Source organism: Gymnoscopelus microlampas (genome assembly GCF_963454915.1).
Source record: "Gymnoscopelus microlampas genome assembly, chromosome: 3".
Lineage (NCBI taxonomy): Eukaryota > Metazoa > Chordata > Actinopteri > Myctophiformes > Myctophidae > Gymnoscopelus > Gymnoscopelus microlampas.
Window position 1 is genome coordinate 20,459,799 of NC_139940.1, and position 19,135 is coordinate 20,478,933.

Consider the following 19,135-nt stretch of genomic DNA (forward strand, 5'->3'; position numbering starts at 1 on the left):
TCTTTTTCAAAGGGCCTTTTTTTTTTACACTTGGGGTCAGTGTAGTGGCAGTGCATTACTGTAGCAGCATCACACATTTCAAAACTAGCTTAGATGATTGGGAGTTGTAATTACGACATGTTACATGATGCTGGAAATGTATTGCGGCCCGCCGTGCCTGCCTGGGGCCTTTTCTCTGGTTTAGCGTACGTGATGTCAGGGCAAGCCGGCCCTTTAGGAAATTGCACCATGGGAGGGAGTGGGGGTCCTCGTGGTCGCTAAGGGGAGATTGGACTGTGAGTGGCCACATCCGGCTGTGGAAGGAGAATCATCTTGAAATAAAAAAGCTGTCACAGACAGAAGGGCTCCAGGCTAGATGGTCTCATTACTCTCTCTCTCTGTGTGTGTGTGTGTGTGTGTGTGTGTGTGTGTGTGTGTGTGTGTGTGTGTGTGTGTGTGTGTGTGTGTGTGTGTGTGTGTGTGTGTGTGTGTGTGTGTGTGTGTGTGTCGAGTGAGTGAGTGTGTCTATTTGAAAAATATGTTTATGTGTATACCATATACAGTATATATGGTAGGCATATATTGTGAGTGTCAGTGTGTGTGTGTGTGTGTGTGTGTGTGTGTGTGTGTGTGTGTGTGTGTGTGTGTGTGTGTGTGTGTGTGTGTGTGTGTGTGTGTGTGTGTGTGTGTGTGTGTGCGTGTGCGTGCACCGTGACCACACTCCAGTTACTGAAACTCTGTCACATATTCTGAATGGCTGCTATGTATATATAAGGGGGAATTTACATTGCTAGGCACGACAGAATTGTTGACTTATTAGTCAAGGACATAAGTTCATACGTTTCATCGTCTGCCAAAACGTATAAGCACTCTTGTGTTTCAACTGCCATGTTCATGTGCAATAATGAAAATGATGCCTTTTCAGATGTCACAGCTAATACACCAGATGTTGTTGTTGTTGATGAGGACAGTAGAGAAGTAGAGAAGTGGCATGTGCATTTGATCACAGCCTGGAAGAGGCATTCCTTATCAAGGTGCTTAAGTACCAACGTCTTAAGGATGCTATTATACAGCTTGGTTGCAAATGCAAACTGCTTGTGTTCATATTTGGAAGCCTCTGTAATGTCCACAAATCAGTTGTGAGGGGCCTGCAGATTGCAGGAATGCCTAAGTCAAGAGCTAAGGCATTGGTAAAATTCTGTTCAGTGTCTGTGATAATTGGCAGTTTGCCATATGTATACAGTAGGTACCTGTAGGTCTGTAGGAAGATATCGTCGCTGTCGGGTGAAAACCTTGAATTCAAATTTCAAATTTGTATGTTTTTTTCGTAAATGAATGCCCTACTTCGTCGTATGACAGTTTTGTAATAATAATCTAAATCTGAAGTAACTAGTAAATAAAGCTTTCAAGTAAGGGGCCGCATCCACAGAGGGCGCCTTTCGAGTTGGCTGTGCCAGTCTGCCATGCTTTTCTATGGTAAAGACACGCTGGTGCGCTCCTCTTCCCAGCACCAAGCATCGTGTTTCAACACTCCTGATGCCCGGCGTTTTTTGGCGTAGTGCCCCGCTTCAAGCTGGAAATAGTTCAACTTTTTGAGAGGAGCGCTTCTCTTTTGATCCTCCTGGCAGTGACTGGCAACCCGGTAATTTACGACCCGACGTTGAACTGTTACCACAAACAAGAGAAGCCCTTTCTTTACCGTTGTTTCAGCTAAGTTATTTGTTCTAATAAAGCAGATGACACGACGTTTGAGGAGAGAGTAGCACCTCAATGGCTGATATCCAAAGCACCCCTCAGCTCAAAAGGTGTTCTCTGTGGACACGGCCCCTAATTGTGGCGGAGTACAAATTTTAAGTATCAAACATTACATATACTCAATGTAAAGTAAAGGCACCTCAGAATTGTTCTTAAGTAGGGTACTTGAACAGCCTGAGCCTTTATAGTGTCAGTATTAAAGACAGAGCTAAGTAGAAGCCACTCCACTCTGTAATGCATGCAAGAAGCAAATCTCTTCCCCCCATCCTTCCACTGGCAGCTAATCCAACAGCCTGCTAAGTACCACCCAGTCCCTTTTAATGAGCGGAGAGAAACCTGGCCGACGGCTATGACAGAGAGAGAGAGAAAGAGAGAGAGAGAGAGAGAGAGAGAGAGAGAGAGAGAGAGAGAGAGAGAGAGAGAGAGAGAGAGAGAGAGAGAGAGAGAGAGAGAGGAAGATAAGACTTTAACCGGCGCTGCCAGATCAAAAAAGTATTCTATCAAGGAACCTGTTATGTGATGAGTCACTTTGGCTTATTTGGTGAAAAGAGGACGATGGCACAAACGGCTGAGGTAGAGCGCAAATGCAAATCGCCACTGTCAGCCGGAAACCTCGTTTGACCAAAATCGTTAATTTTCAGGAAATGGGGAAAAGGAACCTGTGTTCCAGTGGATCCAATGTACTGTAGTTATTATTTAGTGACAAGCTCTTGTTAATGTTTTTCATTGGTTCAATAGGTCTATTTATACATTATCTTTGTTTAAAAAATAGCAACAAATAGCAGATTTACAAGCTCACAACACGTCACATCGCAACGTGCTAGATCGGCTATTTTTGCTACTTGTGTGTGACATACTATATAGAAAAAACATGAAATATGGAGACACAAGGTTTCAAGGTTTCTGTGCGACAGCAACAAAATGTTGAGAGAGAGGAAGAAGAAAAAAACAAACTTGTTTCTAATTAGATGTGAAGCTTACTCTCGTCCTAGGTGTTGGGGCCATGGACAGATGTCAGAGAGAGGAGGAAGCAATCAAAGGTCCCTTGCCAAAAATCGTGACTTCTTTTAATTATACTTTCCTTTCTCTATGGCTTCTCTCTCTCTCCCTCTCCCTCTCCCTCTCTCTCTCTCTCTCTCTCTCTCTCTCTCTCAGTCTAAACTTCTCATCTGTTTGGTCAATCTCCTGGGCACATCCTGAGAAAACAAGTAGACCCTTATCAAAGCTCTTTGATCTGCCTCCAGCTCCCAGGTTGGTGCCGTAACTCATTTGCCCACAGTCTCACCAAGTCTCTGCCAATCTGTTTATCCACAAGCTCTCCTTTTGTGCTCTCCCTTCCCCTGTGTCTTTCCCTCTTTCCTCTCTTCCTCTCCCACCACCCCTGCTCCTGCATCTCCCTCTTCTTTGATTTGAATCACAACAAGGGCATGATTATCGATTTCAAATGGACTGGCACAAGCACTCCCATGCCTGCTGCTGACTGCCTGCCTGCCTGCAGCTGTGAGATGTTAGCGAATAATTGAGGAGAACTTTAATTCCGCACCAGAGACACATACTGTAGGGTTCCGTTGCTCCCCGTTAGACTCATCGTTCGCCTTTTGAGGTTCAGACACTAGGAACCGCTCTCTACTTTATTCAGGGTGAAATTAAAACGCTCAGAGCTCTTTTAATTTACGATATTGCTCTCCCAGACTGCATTTTCGCACATTCGATGCCACCAAACTCTCTCTTAAAAAGACGGACAGTGTGCGGCAGAATGCCAATGAACCATGAAATTTCATCGCCTTTGTGATGAGCACAGGGGCCAATCATTTCAAAATGCGATTTCATTTCCATCTGAATAGTGGAAAATGTGAACATCATGTTGGGGATGAATTACGATTGCCTTTCCTGGGCGACAGAATCCTTAAAGAAGCTGTAAGGAAGATTACCGGTGAATTGTCCGATATCTAAGTGTGATCAATCAGACACTAATACACTGCCAGTTCCCTTGTGATTCTGCTGAAATGGCCCTTCCAAAATCCAAAGAATCCAATAAACCCTTATATGCATAACACTTTAAATACCGGCTCTTCTAATAATGCTTACCGGAACGGGTGTAGCTCTCGTGACAGGTGTGTGTGATCTCGGCGGCCAGGTCCAAGTAGTGCTGCCTCTTCTCTGGCGCTCCGTCATCCGCCCCGATGCCAACCATGCCCCCGGAGAAGCAGGCCAGGTGGCCCATCTTGTGGTCCAAGATGCCACCCCTCCACTCAGCCATGTAGGTCAGTCCCCCGGGCGACTTCTGAACCAGGTTGGCCTCAATCGCCTGTAGAGAGACAGACAGCCAATGTTCCCGTGCTATTCATATCATATCATACTGATGCTATGCATGTATTCTTAGTAATTGTAGTCAGCCGTGCGAGCCAGAAGCCGATTCCTGCCATCTGCTTGCACAGTAAATGTAATATCTTTCCAGATAAGCAATAAGACACAAGAGGGAGCGCTACAGTATATCTTGCTTATTGGCATGGCTGTGCTGCGGCATAGGCACGGCACAAAGCGGAGTATTCATTATGCATGAACCACTTTAGCCTTATTGTGCTATTTATATATTGTATATTTATTGTTATATACAATGTATATATTATTATAATGACACGACCAAACTAGGGACGCCAGCTTGAAAGTGGCTAATATGTTTACCGTTGTTACATTTATACTATATTTATTGATAGACTGTTTATGATAACCCATTAATTCAGAGACCCAACGCATACACAGTATATTGTGTCAGAATCTATAGAGCACTGAAGTCTGACATCACTGCCACTAGAGGGCGTTATCCCCCTTTTCACATTGGAAATCCCATTGGGGAATCTTAGATCGCGTCATATAAGAAATGTGTTCCAAAAATAAACAAATCAGCCAGGCGATTTTACTCATATGGATATGAAGCATTAGTAAGTACTAATGTATCCAAAGAAAACATTCTCCAAACATAGACGTTATCAAATGTAACTCAATATCATCAACCAGTGGTTCTCAACCTTTTAGGGCTGCGACCCCTCAAAATAATATTTGAACTGGGGACCCCCACCCTTATAAGCTGGAATCAGTGGAATGTAGGAGTTGAGGCATTACATTTAGTTTGACTCGGTTCCACAGATAAATATTGTGAAAATATCCGTTCTACAAGCTCACAGATCCGCTATTTTCACAATATTTGCCTCTTATATTATTTGACCATTTGGTCAATGTTTGACGAGTGGAGTTTGTTGATTACGTTTGATGTCGTAATGGTCTTTTTTTTTGGCATTAAAAAGGTCTTAAAAGTCATTAAATTGTCACTTCACTGTCATCTGGGGACCCCACTAAAATCATTTGGGGACCCCCCTGGGGGTCCCCCCCACAGGTTAAGAATACCTGTCATAAACGACACAGAGTCACATACCTGACAGAATCACCGGGCTGATTTGTTTATTTGTGGAACGCAATTCTTATATGATGCGATCTAAGATTTCCCTGTGGGAATTTCAATAGAAAAAATTGTGACCCAGGGGTAGCGGGAGAGACGCCAGGACTTCGGCAGGCCTACTCTATATCCAACTATTTTATTTGACCTTTATAAAAATGTTACTGGCTCCTGTTCCTGTTTCACTCTTAAGCCTGATGTTTACTTTGTTGTACGGCAATGTTCCACGTTGAAAATAGCTGAACAACAAGCTCACAAGCTACAAGCTTGTGAGCGATTTGTTGTGAGCTTGTAGATTGGCTATCTTCAAAGTGCAACATCGCCGTACGACAGAGTATAAATTAAACATTACAGCTGTTGCTGCTATGACACCTAAATTTCCCCCTGCATGCGATCAATAAAGGTGTATCTTAACTTACTTATCTTATCCTGTATACTGCTAGGTTTATCACAACTTCCACTGATACTTTAGACTGGAAATGTCCTCCTACTGGTCAGTTTTGCATGAGTTTTCCAATGAAAATTATCTTTTTGAACTAATGAAATAATATTTTTTACCAACACATACAACTTATAATTGCCGATGTAATATTCTTTTTTTTTTAAATCAAATGCCCAGCCTTTATTTGACTTGGGTAAGAGGAGTGATAAAAGGACCAAGAGGCTAATAAGTAATTGGTCTGCTGCTGTATTACCCCAAAGGATTACATGTTAGCTGACCAATCAATGGAAGCTAAAGTCACATCTCCCCATGGGGTTAAAGGAAGTATAACCAATCAGCACAGCCAAAGTGGCAAGGCGGGCAGAATGGACACAGCAATGCTCAACCTAGAGCTTTGGCTAAGGGGGACAAAATTAAAGGAAATACGGTTGCTTTGTAGTTTAGTAGAATTCATGTTTGGGGAGACACTGGAGTTTATCCAGGCGCAAAGGAAGCAAAAGAGTGGAAAACCGTGACCTTCGACAGTTCATAGAATGGAGAGGCACATAAGCAACATATCATACATTGCTTTCTTAACCACTGGAACCCTAAAGTCCATAATCTGAGCATACCATAACAGCCAAACATTCAGCAAAAATAGGCGGAGGATTTTGTAGATCGGCGATTTTCGCCAAAGAGATTTGGCGTGGAGGGAAAAAAGAGATGGCCAAGTATAGACCCCGGAGGGCCACCAGTCAATAAAGAATATACTGTAGGATTCAAATGGTTTATTAACCCATTAAAACCGGGAACGCATCTGTGTAACCACTTAAACCATTATTTTATACTTTGGCTATTCAAAAATAGCAGATATACAAGCTCGTAGACCTGCTATTTTTGAAAATCTTTTAATAAAGGCCTACATATTTTTCAAAGCAAACATGTTTAACTCAAATGTTTGCTTCAGCGGGTCCCTGGAACAAAATATTTTCAGATGAGGGTCGGTCGGCGGCCAAATCCAATTTTGGAGGTCCTTGACATGAAAAAGTTTGAGAACCACTGATACAGCAACATGAGTTTTTCAGAAAACTGAGGATTTAGAAGACATTTTGTAGAATCGGAACCTCAGGCCTTAATGGGTTAAAATAGGTTTGGCTGCTGAAAGAAGTTATCATCCACGTCATAACTGTTGTCTTTTTCACAAGGCAGTGAAGACGAGGTGGTGGAGCACTGAAAATTCCCACAGGACTTAGAGGGTAAACTCAAAGTGTTAATTAAAAGCTATTTTCTTGTTGTCTCTGTGAATAAATAAAGTGTATGTGTATGTGATAAACAAATTATCACCCAGCAATTGTATTAGGCTATCCGACCTCGGGCAAAGCATTCCTTGCATTCCTCTGTCTGATACAGTATCCCTGCCCTCGGTCGGATACGCACGGGTACTCATTTATATTTACAGCATGCATACACATAGACAGAACTGAGTGTGCAATTGAAAAAAAACGGGACCACAATTTTCACTGTGTGCTCCTGAGGGTGTCTTTACAGTATTATGATCTATCTGAACCTACTGTATGTAGTGTATGAACTGTATGTTCATACGGTACGTCTATGCACATGGGAGATAAGCCTAACATACCTCTTTTGCTTTGAATGTCTGGATCTATGTATGAAATAATTAATGTATAGCTGAGCTCAATTGAAGTCAGGCATCATTAAAATGCCTATATCCCGGGAAAGGGAGGTCCAGTTCAAACCCTTTGAAAATAACTGACTGCAAAGAAGAATCGTGGAAGGAGGTTTTTTTTTCTTAAATGTGCATATTGATGTATTGTGCATTTTTATCTCCTTGGAGCAATGTCTCCTGCCAGACTTTTGATTTGTGCTCACCCACTGTTTACCCTCTTTTTCCTTTAGAGGAGAGAACAGAGAAGGACATCTCTCCGGAATCGATTTCCAATGACTCAACATTCTTCTCTCTGTCTCTCATCCTTATTGTGTTTGGCTAGCACCTTATTTAGCATTTGAAGAGAGAGTTACGATTGACAGCATCAATGGCCCAAAAAATGCTGATGTTCAGAAGCGAAACGTGTTGCGCGTCTCTTCTGACAAGTCTTTCACTACAACTTTTTAAAGGTCACTTTCAAGACCAACCGGTCCCTAGGTGCATAAACTACTTTAAGTTTCAAACTTAAAGGAGTAGTTCACCCAAAAAATGAATTATTTTCTATCAATTACTCACCCAATGAAGCCTTGAATTCATGGAGATTTTTTTGTTTTTGTCGCATTACGCCAATAATCTGATGACCGGAAGAGTCTCCAGTAGATAAAAAAAAAGTGTAAAATGGAGACTCAAAGAGTCTCAAAGAGTCTCCATGAATTCAAGGCTTCATGAGGTGTGTAATTGATAGAAAATAAGTATTTTTTTGGGGTGAACTACTAAGGTTGTCCCTAAAGGAAAATATTTCCCTTAGCTAAGAACTACATTTAGGAGCGTTGCATATAGCCTTTATGTTGTCTCCTTACCTAAATGTTTAGACTAAGGCTTTCATGGTGCAGTAGTTACTGTTGTAATAGGCAAATGTGCACTTCAGTTACCATGGTTACATTTAATTGGCTGGGGCAAAAAGTTACGCTTCACTCACATCATCATCTTTTAAAAAGTGATAGCATTATTGTCAGTGTTAGCTAGCTTCTGAACAAAGAGAATACAAAAAGAAAAGGAAAGAAACTAGTTTGGCGGTCCTGTTCAAGTTCTGTAGAGATTTTGAAGAATGTGTCTTGGTATTCTTCAATCACCATAAATTCAGCCATTGTCTTATCTTCCACCAATTATTTCACTTTTTAAGTCCCTATCCCCATATAACCTAGTGTGGTTTAAATCCACAGAAAAAACATCCCTGTTGAATAAATGTACATACTTGATCAAGTGTTATTCTACCTCCAAAAACCTCCCTAAAGGAGATTTATAGCACCTTTATATTGCTCTACTGCAGTGGTTCTCAAACATTTTAATGTCAAGGACCCCCAAAATGACATGTATTTGGCTGCGGACCCCCATCTAAAAATATGTTGTTCCAGGGACCCCCAGAAGCAAAGATTTTAGTTACAAATGTTCTCTTTAGGGGCGGCCATAGCTGAGTGGTTAGTGAGCCCGCCTAGGGAGCCAGAGGCCCTGGTTGCCCCAGGTTCGATTCCAGGCCAGGCCAGCATATGTGTCGATGTAATCTCTCAAGAACAGATTCTGACCTGCGGTGGAATCTGCCGGAGCGGTTCGTCATAACGTGTGCGCATTGGATACAAGTGGGCGTGCCTTCAGATCAGGAAGGAGGCCGCGCTTTACCCAATCAAATGTAGTGGGCGGGATTCACGTGTCCGTCCACCCTCCCCCCCTCGAAACTAGCCAAAACTAATTTAACAATAGCGTCCTCGGAGCGGACAAAACCACGGAAAGATATTCACATTTTAAATTATTCTTTCATCATAGAAACAAGTGGGCTTATAACCAAAACCATCCATGTTCTCTGGGAGAAGTGGTGTTAGTGTTCCGTGTAGAAATATTGTTAGTGGGAATGAAAACGTAGCCGCACCAACCGGAAGTGATGCGCTATAGGCAGACATGAAACCGGTGTTTCCCGGCGCACTAGTCTAACATTATCCTCCTGCCAGACTCCACAGAATATCAGAAAAGCAGAGGTCGCTGTTTTTCATTTTCTGTGGGGTCTGGCTACGCGAGACTAGTGTCGATGAAATGAAATTTGTCCCTGAGCAAGACTCTTAACCCCTAATTGCTCACAGGTTCTCATTGGAAACAAGACCGCAAGGACTTTCATGAACGACCTGTTAAAAGGAATTATCCTTATCCTTCTTTAAAATATATATATTCAAAGATTTGCACAAATTTTCAAGATTTTTCAAAAATAGCAGAACTTCAAGCCGCGCTATGAGCTTGTATATCTGCTATTTTTGAACAGCCAAAGTATAAAAGGTCATAATTATTCTGATGCTATATTTACACATTTTGCTGGGTACCCCCTGGAACCCCCTCAAGTACCCCTGGGGGTCCCCGGACCCCACTTTGAGAACCAATGATCTAAAGTATGGTACATTTATACATTTTGATCACACTTTGAACGGAGGTTTTGTATCACTCAACAGTCCTGCATACTTCCTCATTGACAAATGCATTTAAATGTTGTATTAATGAGGCTGATTGACATTCGGCATGTGACAACCTGTCCAAGTTGCATGCCCTGCTGTGTCAAACCTGGACTCAGCAAGTTAATGTCTGAAGACAGACAAACAAAAAACAAGACCTAAGCTTTCTGAAAAACTTCAAATATTTATTCAAAAATTAAGAAACAATTATGTTGCTATATACTGTACAAAGCAACAGGAACCCCAAAAGGGGTTCCCGTCCTAAAATGTATAGTTACAAAAAGGGGTTCCCGCCCAAAATGGGTTAATGGCAAACATTAGAGATCAAAGGGTTTCCCCTTCAAACATCCTCAGGAAACCCTTATGATGATTGTATGCACTTTTTTAAGGCATACTTAGATGCAAATTTAAGAGCAAGTGGTTTCATGCAACTGGGCACAAACGAGAAATAGAGGAAGAACTACTAAACATGGAAAACCATGGGATTTAATACTGCTGTTTATTGACAAACTGTTCCTGTGGATTGGCACAGTGGTAAAAAAAAAATACTCTGAGATAATGGCTATCACCAAGCGATGGGTACCCTATCTCGCTCATTCCTACGTACTCACTATAATCAGTGTTATAGAGATAAGATAGTCCCTGAAACAAATATGATAAAAACAAAAACAACTTTAAAATACACATGAGGAGCAGACAGGCAATTATAACAATTAACTACAGAATGAACGCTAATGAACATGATGTTCCATTCACACATTCCTTGAGGGCTGAAACCAATGAGTTTCATCCTTGTTAGCTGTTATCTGCTATAATCATGGTGTAGAATAATTGGAAAATGTCCATCCAACACAGTTCTAATTAGTAATCTGACTTGATTTGAATATCAAAGTTAATTAATGTGTCCTGTGCCTACACCTGGGATCCCTGTACATACAGTACATGTACTGTAGTATGTCTAAAGGCAATGACACACCAACTTGGTGACTGATCTGGTTGCTTCACGTTGCCTCATATCTCCGGTAAAACCCGTACTATAAGACCTCCATAGCCATTATCATTTAAACACCAGGTTACAGGGGTTTTGTGAATGACTGTAATTAGGAGTTTTGCCTCTGGCTTGACCCAATGAGGACAAAGGAAATATCAGCATAGTTATTATGGATTGCGTGTGTGTGTGTGTGTGTGTGTGTGTGTGTGTGTGTGTGTGTGTGTGTGTGTGTGTGTGTGTGTGTGTGTGTGTGTGTGTGTGTGTGTGTGTGTGTGTGTGTGTGTGTCGGGGGGGGGGGGGGGGGGGGGGGGGGGGTTCAAAGTGGTTGTAATGGCCACTTTGAACGTGTGCACTCAAATACACATGCTTTAAATGTGCACGTGTCTTACCTGATGTGATTGCATATGGATATCACATTTCCCCGTCTAGTCACAAAGCTAATAATGGTTCAGACTCCCAGGAACCTCCTCTGGCCTGATAATGTCTTCTTCCACCTATCTGCTCACACTGGGGCCAGTTGTGCCAATAAAAATGAACCCATGGTTCTGTGATGCGCGTCAGATGACAGCGTCTACCAAATAGTATATGTTTACATGCTATATTTCATGGCTAATTTCCACTGAACTCCATCCACTAGTTCTCTCCTTCCCCCGACAGTAAGAGCAGCATGTCTCTGTGTACAATATAAGATTACAGTTTGCCTACCTCCAGCGCACTGTAGTACATCTTTTTAGCTTCCTCGTCCGTCTTGTCTGACATCAGATAGGATTTGATCAGATACTCGTAGAAGCTGTCCCCCAGGCCTCCGATGGAAACGTGATCTAGGAAGGGAAAAGGGGGCGGTGTGGGTAGCGGTTAAACCGAACTCTTTCACGAAACCTATTATTCTACAGTCTTGCCGTCATAGTGGCTGATGAGACATCGTCTCTAGATTGTTGGAATTGCATCAGGCTATGTAAACATGGACTTTAGATTTTAACGGGTGAGGGTGGCCATGTTTCCACGTTCACAAGTACTTCACAATGCTTTAATGCAAAAATACAGAAAATAAAATGTCCATACCGTATGCAGCCTTTATAGAAATACACTTTTTGCTGCATGCTTAATTAACTAGTGCTGCACACTGGTCCATCATCAAGATGGTTAGCAGAAAACTAATTCCTTCAATGGTGAGAGCATTGAATGCCAGTCACTACTGGGCTCTGACTGTGTACATGTTAACATGTCTTTTGTTGTCTGTTGTTAAATTCTGTGAAGTACTAATGCCCAAATATAATAGGATAAATGCATGAAGCAGGCAAGCAGCGTTACGGTATATGTTCTCAGTTTGTGTTCACATGTACACTAATACACAGATTACTGGGTATAAGGTCACAGCAATAAGTCGAATGAACATACAGTAGCACTAGTTACTGGATTACAATAACCCAGGTTTACATGTTTTACTCAAAAGTCGGGTCTGTTGACGTTTTTCTGTTTTAAGGCTACTGTATTTCAGACATGTGCACATTAGGAAATCTGACAGAACAGCGTTTACATGATAATTTCAACAACCAGAGTATTGTCTTAATCGGCGTATTATTGTGCATGTACTGTAAGAGCACTCAATGTGAACATATGCATGGCGTACACCACAGCATGTCCTTGGTTTCTTGCAGTCTTCATTGTCTTGACACTCTACTGGATAACCTGTTCTGTTCATGTGCTTTGCAAACCCACGCTCTTTCAATACAGAGGTGGCAGTCTGAAAACAGTTAGAAAGTTTGTGCAAAATCCATTATTACATAACACACTCAAAACCCGTCGCCGGGAATCGAAAACAAGGCGTGTGGGCGTTGATTTTCCCCTCCTGCTCTGTGTTAGACTGAGTTCCACTTCAACAGGCTGAATACGATATTGGAGTGGAGGTGTGCATGGATCGCCATCCACCCACGCGCACGCATTCATAACCATGCAGAACATACATTGACACACTCCCCTGCAAGGTTATCAGAGGGAACTTTTTGTTTGTCCTTCACAAAGGCAGACAGAAAGACGGAGAGCTTTGAAGCCAATGCTTTGTGCCCATCGCTGATGATTAAAAAACCTGCAGTTTGCTGCCGATACTTTCTTTGTTTCCCTTGTCTCTGCTATTTATCTGGCTGGCTTCAGTACACAGTCACCTACAACAACAATTAGCTCCCATAATCTTATTCTAGATTAGTATTGCAGCCAGTCCTTGTTTCTCTCTCCTCCTTTCAGGTGAAATGGAAGATTCAATTTCCCCCAGGTAATTGGATTCATTATCATTTTAATAACCCTCATACTGCAGTCACTATAATCTTGCTATTAAAATGAAAAGGAATGGACAGATGGCTGGAAGACTTGTGGGTGGGGGGCGGGGGGCTTCTACACAACAAAGTTGGAAAAGTGAGGCTCAAGGACTGCCATTGAGTGCTGAAGTCACTGTACAATTTCATAAATGGAAAATATCAAAAATAAGCACTGCTTCATAAGGTGATATTAATGGGCTGCTCTTGTCATCTTGGGTCAAATGGCTGACCATACTGTCACACTGATGTACTGTAGGTCTGGACCGGCTTTTCCAGCGCAGACAAAGTGTGCATATACAACAAACAAAGTACTGTACTTACGCTGGACCCAGTTGCCACTGACTGGACTGAGAAAATTGGGGTAGAGACCATGGGGCTTTTCAATCTTATTCAGCACCTTTCTGATGTTCATCACCTACAGAGACACCATGGGAGAACCATAGAACATGAGCGTCGGATTTCATCATTAGATTTTTATTGTATCACTGCCTCAGGGCTAAAACAAAACAAAAACATTACACGCTGTTAAGCACTATTAAATGTTCCCTTGACGTTCAAAACAATCAAATCAATAGATCCCAATGCATCCCTAAACATTCAGCAAAACGGTTTCATAGCTACAGTTTCCAGAATATACTGCATTTAACACAGTCATTGTGGCCCACCTTTTCTGTGTATATGGGGTTGCCAGTGAGCTCAGATAGGTGTACAAACTCGAGGTGCAGGGTCCCAAACTCAGCCAGGATGCTGCTCCCAGCGGACGCCCACCCCCAACTCCAACTGGTGCCACTGCAACAGAAACCAAACCACACCAAGTGAGTACCATAAACACACACACATGATTTTGTAGGCCTGATTTGTAACGAAAAAATATATGGGATGTTGATAGCCACAGTGGTTAGAGAGGTTACAAAAAAGCAACAGGTTTGCTCCCTGCTGAATGTGTATCATATGCAAATAAATGACAGTGTGTGCTATGGTGAGAGAAGTGCTCTAAAATCCCGAGTCGACAGAGGCAAACACTTGACATACTGTAAGAGCGGCTCAACTTATTACAGTGCATTGTGGTACAGTACGTCATGTAGCTACTAGAGAGGGAAGTGTTTTACAGTCATTTCTGATTTCATAAGACACTTCTCCAATAGCGGCAATATTACTTGTAGATATTTATTGTAGACTGTCTCGCACAGAAACAGTTGATCCATCCACTTGATCCATGGGCTGCTTTTAGGGACAACTCACACAGATATTGGATTGTTCATCACACTGTCTGCAGTGTGTGCCACAGCTGGGGGAAGAAGCTACTCAGTCGGTACTCAAGACGCTGCTTAAAGCACCGTAAGAGTGGTAGCAGAGCTGAGCAGACTTGGGCGAGAGAAGTACTTGCTTTTTCAGATGGCGATCGATAACCATCTACATCTCCAGAGAGCTGGAAAAGGCATTAGGCACACCTGTCCAGGGCATATTGATCTATTTTAACTTTTGGCTATTGCCAGTTGCAGCTTCAAACACTTATTTCGATTCAATTAAGGCCTGCAATACATTTAATTGTTCAGATTTATTTCTCTGCCGATGATAGCAAACAATATAAAAATATAGTATAGATAAAAATATATAAATAAGTGGACTAAAATAAATAAGTATAAATACAAATGAATTAGAAGTAAAAAATGTGAGTGTAGCTCGGGCCTAAAATGTATTATTAATAAATATAAATATAGATGTATATGTATGATATACAGTCTGTCACCAGTAATATCAACATACTGTCTGTATGTTTAACCCATTAAAACCAGAAAAGTCATTTTAGATTTTAGCTATGTATGTATAGCAACATAGGTTTTTCAGAAAACTCTTAGGATTTACAGCAGTGGTTTAGAACAGTGGTTCTCAAAAATAGCAGATATACAAGCTCACAGTGCGTCACTTTGTGCCGCACTGCGAGCTTGTACATCTGCTATTTTGGAACATGTTTTTGAACAATCTCGACATTTACAATAATTTCGAATATTTTTTAACACAAAATCAATGTTCTCTTCTGGGGGTCCCTGGCTACAAAACATTCCCAGATGGGGGACCGCAGCCAAATACATATCATTTTGGGGGTCCTTGGCATGAAAACGTTCGGCCTCAGGTATCGATGGGTTAGGAGAGGAGGGATGAAAGCAGGGATGAAAGCAGGGAGAAAGTATGCAGGGGGGGGGGGGGGGGGGTGGTGGACACAGGGGGAATTAAAGCGTTTGTAAATCATATGAATGCACACTCATCAGAGTGGCATCGATCGGCACGTTATTATATCGAGAGATTTTTGAGACATTGATATATTCAAAATGTAATTTTTGCTCCCCAAACACAACTATACGCCTGCACTGGCTTGCTCAGGGAGGCAGGAGGTATATCCCCCCCATAGTTTTTATGCTGAGGCAGCACTTACTGTCAGGCAGCATACCGCCCCCCAACAGCCCTAGGGAGTAAACAGTGAATGCTCATCGGTGGCAGTTCAGTGTCTTGCTCAGGGACACTTTCGACACGCAGCCAGGAGAAGCCGGAGGTCGAACTGGCTATACCTTCCGGTCTACCTCTTGAGCTACTGCCGCTCCTGACAGTAGCTGTCAGGAGCTTCTGTCAGGGCTACAAAATACAAACACAGTTGACTGAGAGAGCCCGAAATGGACCTTTAACCCATTCAATCCGGGAACACATATCTGTCATTTTAGATTTCTTTGGCTATTCACGATTTAAAAAAAATAGCAGATCTACAAGCTCATAACGCAGCACTCGGTGCCGCGCTGAGCTTGCAGATCTGCTATTTTTGAAAAATCGTGAAAATATATATATAACATATATATATATATTTAAATATATATTTTGTTATGTATATTTGAAAAAAAAATGAACAAAAAAAAATCGAACATTTGTAAAATATTTAGTTCCAGGGACCCCCAGATCCAGTTACAAATGTTCGCTTTAAAAAATTACATATTAAAAGATTTGCACACATAGCAGATGTACAAGCTCACAGCGCGGCACTCGGTGCCACGCTGTGAGCTTGTAGATCTGCTATTTTTTAATAGCCAAAGAAATCTAAAATGACAGAGACGCATGCCCGGATTGAATGGGTTAAATCGTTGACAGAAACCTTGTATGTCCAACATTTTAACTTCTCAGAAAAAGAAAAAAAAAGAAGCTGTGTTCCAATCGATCCAATGCGGCTATTATTTAGTCACAAGCTTTTGCTAATATTTTTGGTTCGATATTTATGAAACCCACAGACGTGCTTAAACACTTTCACGTCGCAACGTGTTGTGAGCTTGTAGATCTGCTATTTACAGAGCGCAACACCCGAGCGCAACCAAACATAAAATGAATTGTCTTTTAGTTCTACTGCATCTCTTCTCCATTAGTCCCTCCCTAACATTTTAGTCTAGGTCAGGGGTCTTCAACAGGGGGTCCGGGACCCCTAGAGGGTCCTCAGTGTTACTACAGGGGGTCCGCCAAATCTTTGTGTGATATGATTTTTCTTTTTACCTTAGCCACTTGAACCCTAGCATCCCTTCTCTGAGGAGAACTTAAGCCCAAAATAGACTATCTACAGTACAAGCCCACAACGCCTCGCGCTGCGAGGCGTTGTGGGCTTGTAGATCGGCTATTTTTGGCAAAGAGGTATAGGTGTAGAGGGGAAAAAAGAGCAGTAAAGAGCAGTAAACAAAAAAAGTATATTCTGAAACACAATTTTATACAGTATAGAGGGGGTCCCTGCTTCATGTCTCCCTCAGCTAGGGGGTCCTTGGCCTGAAAAGGTTGAAGACCCCTGGTCTACAGTAGGTTTTATCTGTTGACGAAATTCTCAATATATTTAGTCTTAGTTTTAGTCCTCAGAGCTTAGTTTTTAATTCATTTTTATTCCGTTTTCGTCAGTGAAAAAAGGTAGTCGACGAAATCAACACTGCTTCCAACACTGCTCAGTGTGGGGCCCTATCAGCTCACTGGCTTGCCTTTATCCCATTGAGACCTGAAGCCGATTCTACATGTCTCCTAAATCCCAACAGTTTTCTGAAAAACGTATGTTTCTATATCAGTGGTGCTCAATCTTTTTCACGTCAAGGACCCCCAAAATGATATGTATTTGGCCGCGGACCCCCATCAAAATATGTTGTTCCAGGGACCCCCCAGAAGCAAAGATTTGAGTTAAAAATGGTTCGCTTTAAATATATATATATATTCAAAGATTTGCACCCATTTCAAAAATAGCAGATCTACAAGCTCGTAGCCGCGCTATGAGCTTGTATACAGTATGTGCTATTTTTGAATAGCCTAAAGTGTAAAATAATGCTTTTTAGCTCAGATCTAAAAATGAGACAGTTCCAGGTCTCAATGGGTTAAGCAGCTCACTCGGTCACGCCTCACGGGCCTCAACGCCTCGCTGTCGGCACACCTGATTCAAAAAGTCACGCACTTGCTGTAAAACGCAGGGCATCGAGAGAATGTCTGTGTGTGTGTGTTTCTTTGTCTGTGTGTTTTGCGGGTGCACACCTGCCCGCCTGTATCTCAGTGGTGGAAAGTAACTGAGTACATGTACTCAAGCACTGTACGTACAGTAAGTACACTTTTGAGGTGTTTGTGTTTGAGTTACTTGAGTATTTCCAATTTTCAATACTTTTACCTCTACTCCATTACATCTCAGGGGCAAATATTGTACTTTTACTCCATTACGATTATTTGACAGCTTTAGTTACTAGTTACTTTGTAGATTTTGATTATGAATACAAAATATACATGAACCACTTCAGCCCTATACTTCAGCTATTCAGATCTACAAGCTCACAACAATGCGTTGCATCAGCTATTTTCAAACTTTTTTAAAAAATATGTTTTGAAAACTTTTGCATAATGGGACATTCTGCATGATGAGTACTTTTACTTTTGTATATATTGATGCCAATACTTTTGTGCTTTTACTCAAGTCAATTCGGAATACAGGACTTTTACTTGTAAAAGAGTATTTATACACTGTAGTATTGATACTTTTCTTTAAGTAAAAAACATGAGTGCTTCTTCCACCTCTGCTGTATCTGTATGCAATGTATATCTCTTTGCATACACCCCACATTACCACACAACAGGGAGCCCGGTTTCTCCCCACCCATCTGTACTGAAGGCCCACTTTGGGTGTTGTAGCGGGGATTAATTGTTAGAATAGGGTAATTAAATGTGCCAGCAGATGTCCAGCTAGGCTGGCAGGTTAATTGCGAGCAGGTGGACGGTAGAGGTGCCAGAGAGTATTCTGAGAAGATTTAGATGAACAAAATGGGAGGGAAAAGAGGGCATGCGAGAAGGAAGACAGCTTATTTCCATCACTGACTTCACAAAGACCTTTCTGCAAACCCAGCTCTCTGTGAAGTTGCGCATACAAGTCTTTATACGTCAATAATTTAGCTGTTACGAGACGAGATAAACCAAACAAAATTGGATGAAGAGAAAACTCCAAAATGTTCATTTTTCAGGAAATGAAAAAAACAAACAAAAAGTGGAGTTAGGAGGTTTTGTTCATCATTGATAAGAACAGCTGAATGGAGCCTGGCAGCTAACCAGCAAAACCAGCTAACTCCACCCTTTGGTGGAGTTAGCTGATTTAGCAGAACGTTTGAGGATCCATTGGAGTTAGCTGGTTTTGTCAGAAGCACGTTTTAATACTTTTCATTGGTTCAATATTTGTTTTACCAACACACAGACGTAAAGGGTGTTCAATAGCACTGATTTATGGGAAAAAAAATCAAAAGCGTCAAAATGGAGTTAGCTGGTTTCTGCCCGACAGCAACGATATCTACAATAAGGAGGCAACACAGAGGGTATACTGTAGTTAGAAGGTGATTTGAATGACAGAGTAGCCTTCTGTTATTATTACCATTCATCACTTTGACAGATATTGTTTTCCTTCATGCCCTCAACACTTATTGGTTAGAAGCAATCTTCCTTGTCAGATTGTCAAATCTGAAAAGAGATTAAGTGCTTAACCCCATCGTACAAGAATATCTGTGCTGCCCTTCTTTTCTGTCTGCTCAAAC

General features: G+C 41.7%; 1 protein-coding gene across 2 annotated transcripts in view; it reads right to left on the minus strand.

The window, feature by feature from the left end:
• Window positions 1-19,135, minus strand: part of LOC311038358 (mannosyl-oligosaccharide 1,2-alpha-mannosidase IA) — a 225,185-nt gene that overhangs the window by 5,031 nt on the left and 201,019 nt on the right. The window contains exons 6-9 of one of the 2 annotated variants that reach the window (XM_084047836.1): window positions 13,736-13,862; window positions 13,392-13,485; window positions 11,464-11,579; window positions 3,823-4,042 (exon numbers count right to left, since the gene is read on the minus strand). In XM_084047836.1, coding sequence (XP_083903962.1) covers window positions 3,823-4,042; window positions 11,464-11,579; window positions 13,392-13,485; window positions 13,736-13,862 — 557 coding nt within the window. The remainder of the gene's footprint in view (window positions 1-3,822; window positions 4,043-11,463; window positions 11,580-13,391; window positions 13,486-13,735; window positions 13,863-19,135) is intronic. The other variant, XM_084047837.1, reaches the window with a different exon arrangement.